At 42.4% G+C, this 14,933-nt stretch overlaps 2 protein-coding genes and 1 long non-coding RNA gene across 7 annotated transcripts; all 3 read right to left on the bottom strand.

Moving 5' to 3' along the window:
• Positions 1–274: 274 nt before the first annotated feature.
• Positions 275–1,023, bottom strand: LOC124705895. Its single transcript, XR_007004188.1, has 2 exons — positions 933–1,023; positions 275–739 (listed from the first exon to the last, which is right to left on the bottom strand). It is a non-coding gene; the product is annotated as an uncharacterized LOC124705895 (long non-coding RNA).
• A 1,382-nt stretch (positions 1,024–2,405) lies between these two features.
• LOC124650099 (peroxidase N-like) lies at positions 2,406–4,083 on the bottom strand. Its single transcript, XM_047189663.1, has 4 exons — positions 3,865–4,083; positions 3,583–3,765; positions 3,318–3,483; positions 2,406–3,132 (listed from the first exon to the last, which is right to left on the bottom strand). Exons 1-4 carry the CDS (start codon positions 4,081–4,083, stop codon positions 2,717–2,719), a joined length of 984 nt encoding a protein of 327 aa, XP_047045619.1. The 3' UTR covers positions 2,406–2,716.
• A 1,003-nt stretch (positions 4,084–5,086) lies between these two features.
• Positions 5,087–7,909, bottom strand: LOC124708925 (F-box protein At5g07610-like). 5 transcript variants are annotated; one of them, XM_047240564.1, is made up of 3 exons: positions 7,772–7,909; positions 6,575–7,685; positions 5,087–5,634 (listed from the first exon to the last, which is right to left on the bottom strand). In XM_047240564.1, exons 1-2 carry the CDS (start codon positions 7,823–7,825, stop codon positions 6,585–6,587), a joined length of 1,155 nt encoding a protein of 384 aa, XP_047096520.1. In that variant the 5' UTR covers positions 7,826–7,909; the 3' UTR covers positions 5,087–5,634; positions 6,575–6,584. The 5 variants fall into 5 exon arrangements, with proteins under 5 accessions (XP_047096520.1, XP_047096518.1, XP_047096519.1 ...); XM_047240562.1 differs by having other exon boundaries at positions 5,087–5,631; XM_047240563.1 differs by having other exon boundaries at positions 5,087–5,612.
• Between the last annotated feature and the right edge of the window lie 7,024 nt (positions 7,910–14,933).

The following is a 14,933-nucleotide window of genomic DNA, read 5'->3' as shown; positions in this document are numbered from 1 at the left end:
TGGAGCAAAGGCCCTTTATCAATCGAACTCGTCTTGGTGGGGATAACTAAATAGTCTCGTCGCAGGCCACATGCAATTCGTGAGTACGGAGTATATGCCAAGCATTTCGAAATTGGGTCCTTATCTTCTATGCATCTTCCGGGAGGAGCTCTCATAGATACAGTGTTTTTCGCCATCCACATCAGTGGCGGACGCAGGAAAGAATTGGAGGGGGGCATACCTCAAAATTTTTTTTTTTTGCGCACCCCCCAAAATGTGAAAAACCTTTACATAATGATGTAATGAACAATATACAAGACAAATTCATTGCATTGGAGTTCAACACATATATCAAATGTGCACGACTACAATACAAATAGTTCAAAACATTACAAGGGTCTTACAAAGTGTAGATTTTTACCCTTCTTTTTTGTTGTTGCGAAATCATGCTCATATGGTTGGCACGGACCTTTTAGCATATATCCTCTCCGAACATCATCTTGAATATTAACATCATAACTTGATATAGGAATCCTTTCCCCCGGATCATGTGGAAGAAAGTGAGCATCATGTGACCTTGCATTTGGTTGTTGGGGTGAAGGTGGGTGTGGTGTTGTATCTTCAATGTCAATGTCAATCTCACTCTCAATATCGGAGTCGACTTCTTCATCGGGTACAATATCGGATTGGACCGGAGATGCAATCTTCTTTGATGCTTGTTTCTGAAAAAGTAGCGCAATTTGGCTATTTCTCTTCATTTCTACAGAATTGAAACATTACTAATTTAGCAATTTTATGTGTTTTTCAATCTTCATCATATAAGACTTAACATACACAGAACAAACTACAGAGACACATGAAAATCATGATGAAAATAACACTTTATATGCACAGAACATACACAGAACAAGCATAACACTGAGAGCCATTCATATGCAAAATCGGCCGCTCACTTCTGGAGTTCTGGTCGCAGGCTCGCAGCTCGGTCGTGGGAAGATCCGGTCCGGGGCGGGCCTCCGCGTTCAGTGCTGCGGCCAGGCGGCCGGCGGCCGGGACCGGCGGTCAGCGCGGCGCGGCCAGGCGGCCAGGCGGGGCATGTGCGGGGCGGGCGCAGCTGGGGCGGGCCGTGGGCGAGCGCCGGACTGGGCAGAGCGCCGGACTGGGCGTGGCCGACGGGCAGCAGCGGCGGCGGGCCTGGGGCGGCGGCGGTGAGTGGAGGCTGCGGTCGGGTCGGGGGACGGTGGCCGCGTCGCGTGGGGATTGGGGAATCGGAAGCCTCGTGGTCGACAGGTCGACGAGAAGTCACTTGTTTGGAGCCGAATCGGGCCTTTTTTCTTTTTTTCCCATGGGTCTAAGTTCTGGGCCAGCGAATTTCTGGGTGGGCCACGGCCCCCTCGGCCCCCCCGCTGCGTCCGCCAATGATCCACATCATGAAACTTGTATGTGTGTGCCTGGTGCACGAAAACACAAGATATTAACTAGATAAGCACCCACGTACCTGTCTAGCTTTTTACTACACATGTGCAAAAATAGGGATTTTGATGCGTGCATATATCCGAATATTAAGTATGTGAGCTGTGTACTGGTGTCAAGGATAGGAGATAAGGACCTCGACCAACTAGGCACTAGCACCTGGTGGTATTGTTCACTGTATTCTGGATTCTGGAATATGCTGGCCCTGAAACCCATCACTACACTGCTTTCATGTTATCCCTACTTCAGCTCACCTTTTGTCTGCTGTGGTATGTATATGATAGCTCAAATAACATCTGCATAGTGTTTAACTGTATAGACAGTCAGTCCAGTCTCAGTTTACCTTGCATGTTAAAGCTCGAAATACTTGTGATAGGAACTTAAGGACTGCCAGAAAAAAAGAGAATATGTTTTGGTTGATGGACTCTGTCGTGCATGGTGGTTACGCAAGAGACATCAGTTGGCAATAATTATTACTCCCTTCGTCCCAAAATGCAAGGCGTCTAAGGACTGGCCAAAAGTCAAACTTTACTAATTTTGATCAAATATTTAGAAAAATATATTTACATCTACAATATCGAATGGACATATTAAGAAAATATATTTTATGGTGAATCTATTCATGTTGATTCAGTACTGTAAATGTTTATATTTTTGTGTATAAACTTGGTCAAACTTAAAAAAATGTTAACTTTTGACTAACCCTTAGACGCCTTACATTTTGGGACGGAGTGAGTAACATTATCCATCATTTCTAACACATGTACGGGAATATATAAAACCTACTTGAGCTATAATTGGTTGTTGGTGATTTTGATTTTCTCGTCCACATGGCCATGATGAGTAGGATGCAAACCAAAGTCAAACTGTAGAGACAGCTGAGATCGAACCTGCACGATGTGACCAAATTCAATGGAGTCAAAACAATCATCTTGGCCATCAATTATTAATTGATTGATTGATTGTTCATCAGCTCACAACCAAACCAGAAACATAATTAGATCATTATTGGTTCTTCACCTTCTTCCTTGGACGTGAAAGATCCCGTATTACACGCATGCAAGAATATGTTTTATGCACTAAATTTATTGTAAGATCATCTAGGCAGTGGATGAAGTAACAATACCCAGTGTTCTACCGGCTAGCACCAGTGCACCTTATGGTGGATGGACTAAACGTTCTGGGATTATATTCTCACTGGTGCTTTATTAACCGAGTGGATAGTTTCATTTAGCATCCGATGATTGACTCTACTCGCTGTTTCTCAATTGGCAACCCTGCAGTTGCAGCGGATCTCTCCCTCGTCCCCCGTCAAGGGGCTGATGCTCCCCATCTTCACCATGGAGGCGCCGAAGTCCGCGAAGAACTGCTCGCCGTCGTCGCTGTACTTCTGCACAAGCGCCATGGTGGTGCTAGCCACGATGTCCTCGTCGCCGGAGAAGAGGCCCTGGTCGGAGGATAGGAGGCCCCTCTTGGTCAGCAGGTTCTGGAAGTAGTGCTTGTCGAACGCGTCGGCGGAGTTGGCGTCGAGGGCAGTGGTCTGGTTACCGTCCCCGCCGGCGCAGAGGCTCTGCAGGACAGCGGCCATGGTAGAGTCCAGCGTCGGGTCCGCCGAGGACGTGGTGGACGTCAGGCGGTTGCTGAACAGCACGCACCGGGCTCGCCCGATCGTGTGGGCACCTATGAAATTTTTAAGGTTCAGAATTCAAGATCATCTTGCTCTTGACAAAACTGAAAATTTTGTGACAGTTTGCATGTGAGAAATGAAGTTTCTGGAATGAACAGAGTTCTTTTAACTCTGAATTAAGCATGGTCACACTGACTTAGATAGACAAGTTTTGCGATTAATGGGTCAACCTGTGTACCTGATAGGACCACGACATCTGTCGTGTCTAAGCCAACATCGGCAAACTTCTGTACGATCGAGCTGATCGGTTCGAACGGCGAGGGAAGGCCGTTGTCAGCTCCAGCCTGGTTCGCCACCAGACCGTCCCTTCTCCCTAGAAGAACATCGTAGTAAGGCCCTCCACTCTGAACAAATCAGCAGATAATTACTAAATGATACTTTGGCTGACAAGCTGAACGTATCTGAAAAAGGAAATGGACTATAAGATGTAGTAAGATGCTCACAAAGAGTACTCCATAGCCAGCTGCAAGAGCTACAACGTCGGCACAAGACACCACCCCGGGGCACATGCTCTCGAGGTCGGCCTTTATCGCATCGATGACCTCGTACCCTCTAACAGAGTTCTGGTTGGGCTGCGCAAATTTCTCGCCATCCTCACCATCCAGCAAGATCGAACCATCACACCCCTAAGATACATCACAACAACAACAAAATTCAGTAACTGCAACACAAACAGCAGAAGTGCAACAAACATCCGGAGTAAGTTCGGAAGAAGCATTACTTACATTGACAAAGCAGTCATGGAAATGGAGCCTGAGCAGGGAGGCCCCCATCCTCAGCTCATCCCTCATGGCATCAAATACATGCTGCTGTACGATGGCATACACGCCGGGGCACGTGTCATCGTAGAAATCACTTGTTAACTCATCGCCCCTCGTGCCTCTGCATAGGCACATTATAAGAAATGAGCACACAAGGAGAAATCTGCGGCGAGCGTACTCCATGTCTCAACTCTTAGTCTTATTCTTGCTTGCTACACTGTTGGTCTGCCTGCATGGTTTATGAGTTCTTGGCTTGCTCTTATAGATGGTTAAAACTTAAAAGTGATGGATCTCGGTTCCAGGTACGCCAAGTCGTCATGATAGTGCTGCGGCTGCGCATGCACTGATCTTCTCCTGTGAACAACTATTTTTGTAGCCAAAACTGCACATTGTGAATATGGCAATCGCCTGCAATGGTGAAGTCACTAGTGTGATGGTGCTGCATTTGCATGCTTCCGGTGACTTTTTGTCTCAGGTCCAAGAGGTAGTGGAGATCCAACCATAGAAGAAATTGTAATGTATTGCATGTAGTTTCGTGTGGAAACTGTTCTATGTTGATATCACCCTTAATGATGCAGAGCCTGGTGGTAATGGATTGGATCTTGGCTAGCACTTAGCAAGTGCATGCATTTTTCAGTTAAGTATTTGGAATAGTGACATGTTTGCATTGTGGGGAAATTGATTAATCTGGTCCTGCAGATATTCAGACAAGGTTTTCAACGATAACTGAGTTGCAGTGGTGCTGTGAAGTGACTCTGCATTTACAGTTCATTCCAGTTCAGAGAGCGTTATGGCACTTCAAGTCAAACTTAACGTATAGATCAGTTTATATTGTGACAGTGCTATCCATGTAGATTGGCATTATAGTAGAAAACCTGAATGCGAATTTAGGAACTCAAAGCAGCTGTGTTTGCGAGAACATATAGATATTGGAATTTATGAACATCTCGGTTTATTGATAAGTTATGATCCTGTGAGACTTTATTATCTTGGTTTATTTTTCACAAAATAATTTGAGATGGACGTATTTAGGCCTTTAGGCCTTTTCACGAAAATATTGAATACCAATTTAAACAAGGAACATATCAAAGTCCGACGAACTTCTTTAGATAAATTTCAGAACCAACCTTGATCAAATAATTTTCAAAAGCAAAAACAAAAAACAAAAAGGATAGGAATATCACCATTGAGTTTAAAACATTATTTTAGAGGAACAGGATCATCGCCCAGTTGGCCATTTCCATTGCATGAATATAACCAAAGTACAGTATAGCACTTACAGCTCCTAAACTATCGCCCAGAAACAAACAAAAATAATCATCCAGATGGTCTCTCTGGCTTATCAACAGGTAAAGAAAACAGATAATATGCCTGCAGCCAGACTAGACAAATGAGATGCTACATGCTCAGGATTTTGACATCCAGCGCCTCAGGTGTACACAGCCAGTGCAGAGCTTCAGTAATAATTCGTTATTTCAGCGGTATCTTAGCCAGGGAACTTCCAGCAGTTTCAGTAGTGAGTCTAGGCGGTGCGAGTCTTGTTCTTCAGGATTTCCATGCATACGTTTCTGATGATACAGCTTGGACCTTGCAGTAGATGCTGTCAAATGGCATCATGCATTAAGAAATCGTGCCCACATCAAACTTGGCTCTTTCTTTCTTCTCATCTAACTTTGCAAGTCTAGAAAATACACCAGAGTGAAAGTCCACACCTATTTTAGTAGCCAGACACTGCTATACTTACGTCAGAACAGGGGAACCAATCGATAACAATGAACAATAAGAAATATTCCCTCCGATCCAAATCCATTGTCACAGATTTAGGTAAAATGTTGCCTAAATCTGTCTAGGTTCATTGAATATGCAACAACTAATTTGGAACAGAGGTAGTAATTCAGTTTACATATTCAGCAACTAAATAGGAAATTTTGAATGCAAGTTAATGCGCAAGAAAATTCTGTAAGCAAACATTAACCTGGAAATTTTAACCAGTCAGAATTCAGGAAGGAGAATGATCACAGACAACTCAATCAAAACAAGAGTCAAAATACACTGGAGGATCATGTTATTCTATTCCCCACAAAAAGTCCTCTTCCCCTAACAAAACAAGGTATAAAAGAATTATATTTTGTAGGTACATTGCAGGTTTCATAAGTGAAATACCAAGCAGTTTCATTAAAGGACAGTAACATTTCTTTACCGTCTGTTCATGCAGTAACAGAAGAGATAATCCACGGTATAATATTGTTGTAGAATAGATAAGAATTCAATATCTTTAAAAAGTGCATAAAAACAGGGCGACATCAATATTTAACAACGACAGAAAACCAGTCGTACACAAAAGATACATATACTTGCAGGAAATAGATGGAAATAAGGAGGTGAAACTAAAATAATTTAAACGTAAACATGTAATCACATTCATCCCCCACATCAAGAGGTAACAAGTGAAGCACAATGATTAGTACTAAATGCAGCACATAGTTTAAATGTCTAGGTTCATTTATACAACTAAGCATTACGCACTAGAAGGTTGCTTGGTGCTACATATTCTCCATTGCTACACATTGTTCAAAGCCACAAAAAGGCATGCCACTATTAAGAAAGAAAAAATGAAGTACATGCAAAACAGGGAATTTTATGAAAACAATAGTTCCATGATAGGCAAGCGAACCTGCAGACTTTTAGTGACCGTCGGATGGCAATTCTGCAAAACAGGGAATGTAAGGTTGAGCATCAAGGAATTCGCCTGAAGTGCTGATAACATGCACCTCCCGGCTATCCATATCATATGAGATAGTCTTTTCCTTCCGGTCAGTAAGGAAGATCAAATTACGATCTGGATGAATTGCAAACATCTTATAGAACTCATCCTTTTTGCGACAATGCCTTCCAAACAGCTCCAAAATGTTAACAGTATGCTTCAAGGTCCAGTTTGCACTAGCATAATCCTCAAGAGCCCAAACAGCGAGCTGGCAAACATTAAGATTACCTATACACCAAGCGTACAAGCGTCCCTGTGACTGTCCAATGGAGATATCCTCACAGCTCCCTGTCATGTTTTCCGGCATATAAATTTCCCTCCAAACATTCCCCTCTGTGTCCACTGTGACTACTGAAGGTTCTTTGGTCATCAAATGCATGGTGCCATTCAGGAAGACACATTCGAAACCAACAACAAGAGAAGTTCCTTCAACCCAGCCACTCTGCACTGTAGTCCATCGCCCAATGTCTGATGAGTAGATCGTCACTTCTGTGAATTCCCGAAGGTGCAGTGCATATACCACGAAACGGGAGGGGTCGGCTGGGTCAAAACCCAAATACTCTTTGGTTAAGTATGACGATTCTATAGGACAATGGGGCAGCTCAATCCACTTCTCAGTCGCCGGATTGCACACAACAAGATTGTACTCATTGTTCTTGGAATGACATGATTTCCAGCATTTGCAGAGGACAAGGCCACCGCAGCAGTGTCGGGTGATGATAATTGTATAGCGTTTCCACAAGAAAGGGAGATAGGGGTCGACCATAGGCGGGCCTCTACCGGAAACATTGCAAAACTGGACGCCATTTGTGCCGCAGTGGAAGAAGCCAGACAGAGTCTGCGGCGACCTCTTGCGGACTTGGTGGTCGGAGCAGAGGGCAAGCCAGGGCTTGGACACGCACTTGAAGCGGCAGAGCGACATGTAGGGCACCCGCGACAGGATCTCGACGAGGGGCCCCTCGGGGAGGCTCCCCAATGGCTCCTGCTCCTGCTCGCCCTCCTGCTTCTGCTTCTTCCTCGTCTACAAATGGGGGAGACGGCTCGATTCAGGTTCCCTTTGATACATCCAAGATCCAAAAATAAGAAAGAGCAGCGGGCGGAGCAAACCTCACACGATAGCTCGGTGGTGGGCGACCGCGGGGGCGAACGAGATTGAACCATGGGAGCGTCCTTGTCTCGGATCCGTGCCTCCACTCGACGGCTGGCGGCGCAGGTCGCCGCGGCTCGCCGTCGCCGGACTCGGGGACGGTTTTGGGAGAGTGTGTAGACCTTGGCCGTGTTTGGTAGGCTGTGAGCCTTTGGCTCGCAACGGCCCAGCAAAAACTGGCCCATTTGGATGCCTGTAAGAGGTCTGCATTGTGGTTCAACCGGTTCTCAAAGCACTCCTGAGACAGTCTGGAGCAACGCTCGAATTGGCAGTTTCTCCGGAACTAGGCCCATTGTCGTGTCATTTTGCACGCCCGCGTGCAACGGTTGCACGCGTGGAGAAGCGCGGGAGACAGGTGTAATATCCCAGGTAATGGGGTTACAAAAATAGAGGAATCAGATGTGTGCATTGCATTCATGCATAGAAAATCTGGGGAATTTTCGCGCTTTAAAGTAAAATGCATACACAGTGATCGAAGTTTCACTTGACCTTGGTGGAATTGAAGTAGCTCATCAAGTCAAGCGCTATAAACCTCAATGTGACTTTGTTAAAACATTGTTTTGGGAAGAGAGGATTTGATCTAAGGGGTTAGATCAAATGGAATTGATATTCAACACAACAACACTTTACTCAATGATCAATTGCTTGATCATACAAAAGATCACAACATGGTAATTCTTGCCATAACATATGAACATCTGTTCAACTCAATAAAATGGAGAAAACATTCTTGACTTATCGTTTCCATGTCTTTAACAAATAAATACTCCTACCATGAACCTCATAGTATTCCTTGAGCTAAACTTTGGAATTTAACACCAACACAAGCTTATCATTAAAACCCAGAGATGGGAGAGGCCTATAACCATCAAATAGATAATAAGCAAACTCTAAGTTATTCACACTTAAAAGTTAAGAAACTACACTTGAGGTATAATTGAATTCACTTTAAAACTTATTACCAAATATGGTAAAACCCAAGGACCTAAGTGCATAAAAGCCACACATTCTGATTTTATTCATAACTTATTAAATATGTGGAATATCACAAAACTAAATTCGTTTACATTACGAATTATAGTTCAAACTATTTGAATAAAATAAACTATGAGTACTTTGAAACTCATATGATCATGCCTTGGGAAATCAAACATCATCATTCAAAATTGGGGTATAATTATTATTCTTGACATTTTGATCCCAACTATAATATAAATACAATCACATATGATATAGTGACTCACCCATAAGCATAAGATCATTCATAAGACAATTAGTAACAAAAGCCACTTGGCTATCCAAAAACAAATCACAAGAGAGGATATTACCCATGCCACATAGGATGAAAATATCTACATAGCTTGCATCCTAAGCAATGCCACCTCATGCTTAAAGGATTACTATGGATGAGAGCATGACAACCAAGCACCTTACTCATCAAATTAAAACAAGAGTCATCCACCTATGTGTCATGATATTAGAGCATGTCCAAGCCTATAAAAGGAACCCTCTACCTCATTCATCTCATCATCTTGCACCATGATGCAAGAAGACCAACACATTGAGCCACTCCATAAAATAGTTAGGATCAAGATGAAGCAGCTAGGAGGTGGAGGCATGCCACAAGATGCAGAGTTTATCGGAATTCCTGAAGAACAAGCTACAGAAGATAGCAAGGTAGAAATTCTAAGGAAGACCACATATTTAGATAATCACATCATCATTCCTTGAGTAGAACCTTAGATTATAATCCAAGTCCTTGTGGAGTGAGAGGGGTAATTGGTATAACCATATCTAAATATCTCTAGTAATAACTTAGGAAGCCAAACCTTGATCATTATAAATTGTGTAGTGATCATAAACCCTAAGAACTTGAAGTAGAAGATATAAGCTCATAAGTAAAGCTTAGAGTTAAAGCCTATAATATATATGGTGAGAAACCATTCATCATTATAACCAAAGTTAACTATAAAAAGAATTATAGCTACTTAGGTTACTTTAACAATAGATTAAGAATATAATAGAAATCAATTGGTATAAGATAAAATCAATTCTCAAGTACTTAGTAATTAAAGGAGAACATAAACAACTAAGCAAGTAACCATATTACCTTGGTTAGGGGAGATTAAAACCTAGGACATATTTGAGATTCAAACCATGTGCAATTAGGAGAATATGATTAGAACCCTAATTGTTCATTAATTGAATCCTATGCTTCAATTATTAAACATAAGAGACACCAAATGTTAAACCCTATAATTAAAACCATGTGTGGATATCAACCACTTATCCTTATAATTAGAACCAAACCATAATAAGAGTAGTATCTACCCTAGGTATTTCAAGGTGTTAATGCTAAACCTGAGAAGGGAGTTACCCTAGAACTTACAAGACCTTAAATTTTAATAAAACATTTTTGCAACCCTAACAAAATACTCTTAAAGCCAAGAGAGGGATAAATTGAATTATCATCATTAAGAACCTTACTTAAAAAGTTAACCATATTCAAATGCAAGTGTACAAAAAATATGGTTAAACACATAATTCAGATCCACTCATAATTCTACCATGAAAAAGAAAGCAAGTTAGAATTAATTCTACAAGAAAAAGGGAATTAAAGTGAGTGCCTAAAATCATGCTTAATAAAAATTGCAATAAAGGTTCATATATATTAAATGCTCATTTAAAAACAATTCAGTATTAAATGATCTTCTTGTTGGTCCTCATGAGATTCCAATTGTCAAATACCTGCAAAATAGAATGATTTGAATTAAAAACAGAATTCAAAATGGAAATACAAAACGAGAAAATAAATAAAAGAGAAAAAGAAGAAGAGGCTTACCCGGACTTACCCAGCCGCAGCAGCCCCACCATCATAGCCCACCAAGCAGCCCGAACGACCCAGACTCAAGCACAGCCCAAAGTGGCCTGTGTACCCCTTCGTATGGATAAAGATGGAGAGGCGTCGTCGTCTTCGTCTTCTCTCCTCGACGCACGAGAGCTCGCCACCGAGCCGACCAGCGCCACGTCCCGCGGTCGCCGCCGGTATTCTTGACCGCCAACGACACTCCCGTGGACGTATAAATGGCGCGGAAGCCTCCAATTTCCCCTCCCTCTGCGTAATTTTCCCCATTACCGAAACCCTAGCCAACCCTGCCTCCGGCCATCGCCGTCGATGGAGACCTCCCCAGGCCAAACCGTGACCACCCACGTGACCGCCGTCCTCGACATGCCCAGCCTGCAGAAGGAATCGAACTGAGGTGCCCCGGAGCGTCTCCGTTGAGCGCGTCTCTCCGACGGCCGGCGCCATGAAATCCGGCGAACTAGACCTCCAGCGACCTCGCCGGCATGCCTGTCGTGCTCACGGTGAGCCCACGCACCTACTGAGCTACTTATTGCAGCAAATCATCGCCCGTAGCATCCTCACTGCGTGTACCCGTGTCCGCCGCCGTTCGGCCTCGCCGGCGAGCGAGCTCCGGCGACCATTTTTGGGCGGCGCTGGCACCATTGAGTTCACCGCGGTGAGTTAAATCGATTGGTGTAGGAGATTTGCCCGGGGAAGCACCACACCGCCGACGACCATCGCCACTGCCGCCGGTGAGGGCCATGCTTGCCACGTCGTGCCACCGTGGCCGTTGACGTGGACTAACCCCACCGCCGATTGATCGTGTGGGTTAGGCAACCGGGTAACTTTAGTAAATTCTATTTTAATTTCAATTCAATAAATGCTGCAATTATACAAATTAGTATAAAATTCATAATAATTCAGAAAAATACAAATGAGATATTAAAATTCTTAGAAAAGAAAACTCTATCCAATAAAAATATAAAATGAAGTTTTTATTTTTAATAAAAATTCACTTATTTAATACTTATTAATTAAGCCTTTAATTTTAATTCCAAATTCAATTAAAATTCAATAAATTAAGAAAAGTTTCTAAAATAAATAAAAACCAGTAAGAAGTTGAATAAAACATTATAAATTATTTTCTTTAATTATTATCTTGTTAAATCCTTATTAGAAGGATTTAAACCCTGATTAATAAATACCTTAATTATTAATTCTTTAAAAATAATAAAATGCCAAATTCAATATTATTTTTAGTTCAAAGTTATCAATAACTTCAACTTTATTAATGAAGTTATTAACTTGAGACTAAATAGTAATTATACAACACTAATTCCATATGGTAGAAAACTAGGAACCCTATCATTTCATGTGACTCCTAAAACCTTAAATTAATTTGGAACCCTAGTTCCATTATTACATGTGAACCCTAATTTGCTTCTAACCTAAACCCAAGGTTAGAACAGGTGATCATGGTACTTTAATTCAAATCATAGAGCCACCATTAGCAACTAAAAGACATACCTATGCCCACATAAAATGTAGAACCCTATCACTAGCAATTTAGTATTCCATGTATGCATATCACTAAACCTAGTTGATCAAGTAGGATCAACCAAATTTAAACCCTAGCTTCTACTGTCAAAACCATCATCCTTATTCATCCATGCTTAGCATCACACCATTGTGATGAACCCCAATAGCATTGATGTCTACGGGACTTCTATTCTTGTAGACAGTGTTGGGCCTCCAAGAGCAGAGGTTTGTAGAACAGCAGCAAGTTTCCCTTAAGTGGATACCCAAGGTTTATCGAACTCAGGGAGGAAGAGGTCAAAGATATCCCTCTCATGCAACCCTGCAACCACAAAGCAAGAAGTCTCTTGTGTCCCCAACACACCTAATAGGTGCACTAGTTCGGCGAAGAGATAGTGAAGTACAGGTGGTATGAATAAGTAGTAGCAACGGCACCGTAAAAGTGCTTTGCCCAGGACAATGAACAAGCAAGTAGTAATGCAGCAGTAGTAACGCAGAAAAACGAGTAAACAAGCAACGATAGCAATGATTTAGGAACAAGGCCTAGGGATTAGACTTTCACTAGTGGACACTCTCAACATTGATCACATAACAGAATAGATAAATGCATACTCTACACTTTTGTTGGATGATGAACACATTGCGTAGGATTACACGAACCCTCAATGCCGGAGTTAACAAGCTCCACAATAATGCTCATATTTTAGTAACCTTTAGTGTAAGATAGATCAAAAGACTAAACCAAGTACTAGCATAGCATGCACATCTGTCACCTTCATGCATATGTAGGAGGAATAGATCACATCAATATTATCATAGCAATAGTTAACTTCGCAATCTACAAGAGATCATGATCATAGCATAAACCAAGTACTAACACGGTGCACACACTGTCACCTTTGCACACGTGCGGGAGGAATAAAACTACTTTAATAACATTGCTAGAGTAGCACATAGATAAATTGTGATACAAACACATTGCAATCATAAAGAGATATAAATAAGCACCTCACTATGCCATTCAACAGTGAATAAGTATTCCGTGAAATATAGCCTAAGAGACCCACACGGTGCACACACTGTCACCTTTACACACGTGGGACAAGGAGTCTCCGGAGATCACATAAGTAAAACTCACTTGACTAGCATAATGACATCTAGATTACAAGCATCATCATATGAATCTCAATCATGTAAGGCAGCTCATGAGATTATTGTATTGAAGTACATAGGAGAGAGATGAACCACATAGCTACCGGTACAGCCCCGAGCCTCGATGGAGAACTACTCCCTCCTCATGGGAGCAGCAGCGGTGATGAAGATGGCGGTGAAGATGGCAGCGGTGTCGATGGAGAAGCCTTCCGGGGCACTTCCCCGCTCCGGCAGGGTGCCGGAACGGAGACTCCTGTCCCCCGGATCTTGGCTTCGCGATGGCGGCGGCTCCGGAAGGTTTTCCGTATCGTGGTTTTTCGCCTCGGGGTTTCGCGACGGAGGCTTTAAGTAGGCGGAAGGGCAGTCGGGGGCCGGACGAGGGGGCCACACCATAGGGCGGCGCGGGCCCCCTTGGCCGCGCCGCCTTGTGGTTTGGCCACCTCGTGGCCCCACTTCGTATGCTCTTCGGTCTTCCGGAAGGTTCGTGGCGAAATAGGCCCCTGGGTCTTTGTTTCGTCCAATTCGAGAATATTTCGTTACTAGGATTTCCGAAACCAAAAACAGCGTAAAACGAGAACCGGCACTTCGGCATCTTGTTAATAGGTTAGTTCCGGAAAATGCACGAATATGACATAAAGTGTGCATAAAACATGTAGGTATCATCAATAATATGGCATAGAACATAAGAAATTATCGATACGTCGGAGACGTATCAAGCATCCCTAAGCTTAGTTCCGCTCGTCCCGAGCGGGTAAAACGATAACAAAGATAATTTACTGAAGTGATATGCCATCATAATCTTGATCATACTATTTGTAAACATATGTAGTGGATGCAGCGATCAAAACAATGGTAATGACATGAGTAAACAAGTGAATCATATAGCAAAGACTTTTCATGAATAGTACTTCAAGACAAGTATTAATAAGTCTTGCATAAGAGTTAACTCATAAAGCAATAAATCAAAGTAAAGGTATTGAAGCAACACAAAAGGAAGATTAAGTTTCAGCGGTTGCTTTCAACTTGTAACATGTATATCTCATGGATAATTGTCAACATAGAGTAATATAACAAGTACAATATGCAAGTATGTAAGAATCAATGCACAAGCTCACACAAGTGTTTGCTTCTTGAGGTGGAGAGAGATAGGTGAACTGACTCAACATAAAAGTAAAGAGAATGGTCCTTCAAAGAGGAAAGCATCGATTGATATATTTGTGCTAGAGCTTTTATTTTGAAAACATGAAACAATTTTGTCAACGGTAGTAATAAAGCATATGAGTTATGAAAATTATATCTTACAAGTTGCAAGTCTCATGCATAGTATACTAATAGTGCCCGCACCTTGTCCTAATTAACTTGGACTACCGGATCTTTGCAATGCACATGTTTTGACCAAGTGTCACAATGGGGTACCTCCATGTCGCCTGTACAAAGGTCTAAGGAGAAAGCTCGCATTTTGGATTTCTCGCTTTTCATTATGCTCAACTTAGACATCCATACCGGGACAACATGGACAACAGATAATGGACTCCTCTTTAATGCATAAGCATGTGGCAACAATTATTATTCTCATATGAGATTGAGGA

The sequence above is a fragment of the Lolium rigidum genome, chromosome 4 (genome assembly GCF_022539505.1).
Source record: "Lolium rigidum isolate FL_2022 chromosome 4, APGP_CSIRO_Lrig_0.1, whole genome shotgun sequence".
In the NCBI taxonomy this organism is placed as follows: domain Eukaryota; kingdom Viridiplantae; phylum Streptophyta; class Magnoliopsida; order Poales; family Poaceae; genus Lolium; species Lolium rigidum.
The sequence above is the reverse complement of the archived record's forward strand: the minus strand, read 5'-3'. Positions and strand labels throughout refer to the sequence as shown.

What these genes read in the sequence shown, in the direction of transcription:
- LOC124708925 (XM_047240564.1), bottom strand. Translation starts at nt 7,825, where the DNA reads ATGGTTCAATCTCGTTCGCCCCCGCGGTCGCCCACCACCGAGCTATCG. An exon ending in CCACCGAGCTATCGTGTGAG is followed by an intron (nt 7,686 to 7,771) that starts GTTTGCTCCGCC and finishes CCCCATTTGTAG; the next exon opens with ACGAGGAAGAAGCAGAAGCA.
- LOC124650099 (XM_047189663.1), bottom strand. Translation starts at nt 4,083, where the DNA reads ATGGAGTACGCTCGCCGCAGATTTCTCCTTGTGTGCTCATTTCTTATA. An exon ending in CTGGCTATGGAGTACTCTTT is followed by an intron (nt 3,484 to 3,582) that starts GTGAGCATCTTA and finishes TGATTTGTTCAG; the next exon opens with AGTGGAGGGCCTTACTACGA. An exon ending in AGATGTCGTGGTCCTATCAG is followed by an intron (nt 3,133 to 3,317) that starts GTACACAGGTTG and finishes AAAATTTCATAG; the next exon opens with GTGCCCACACGATCGGGCGA.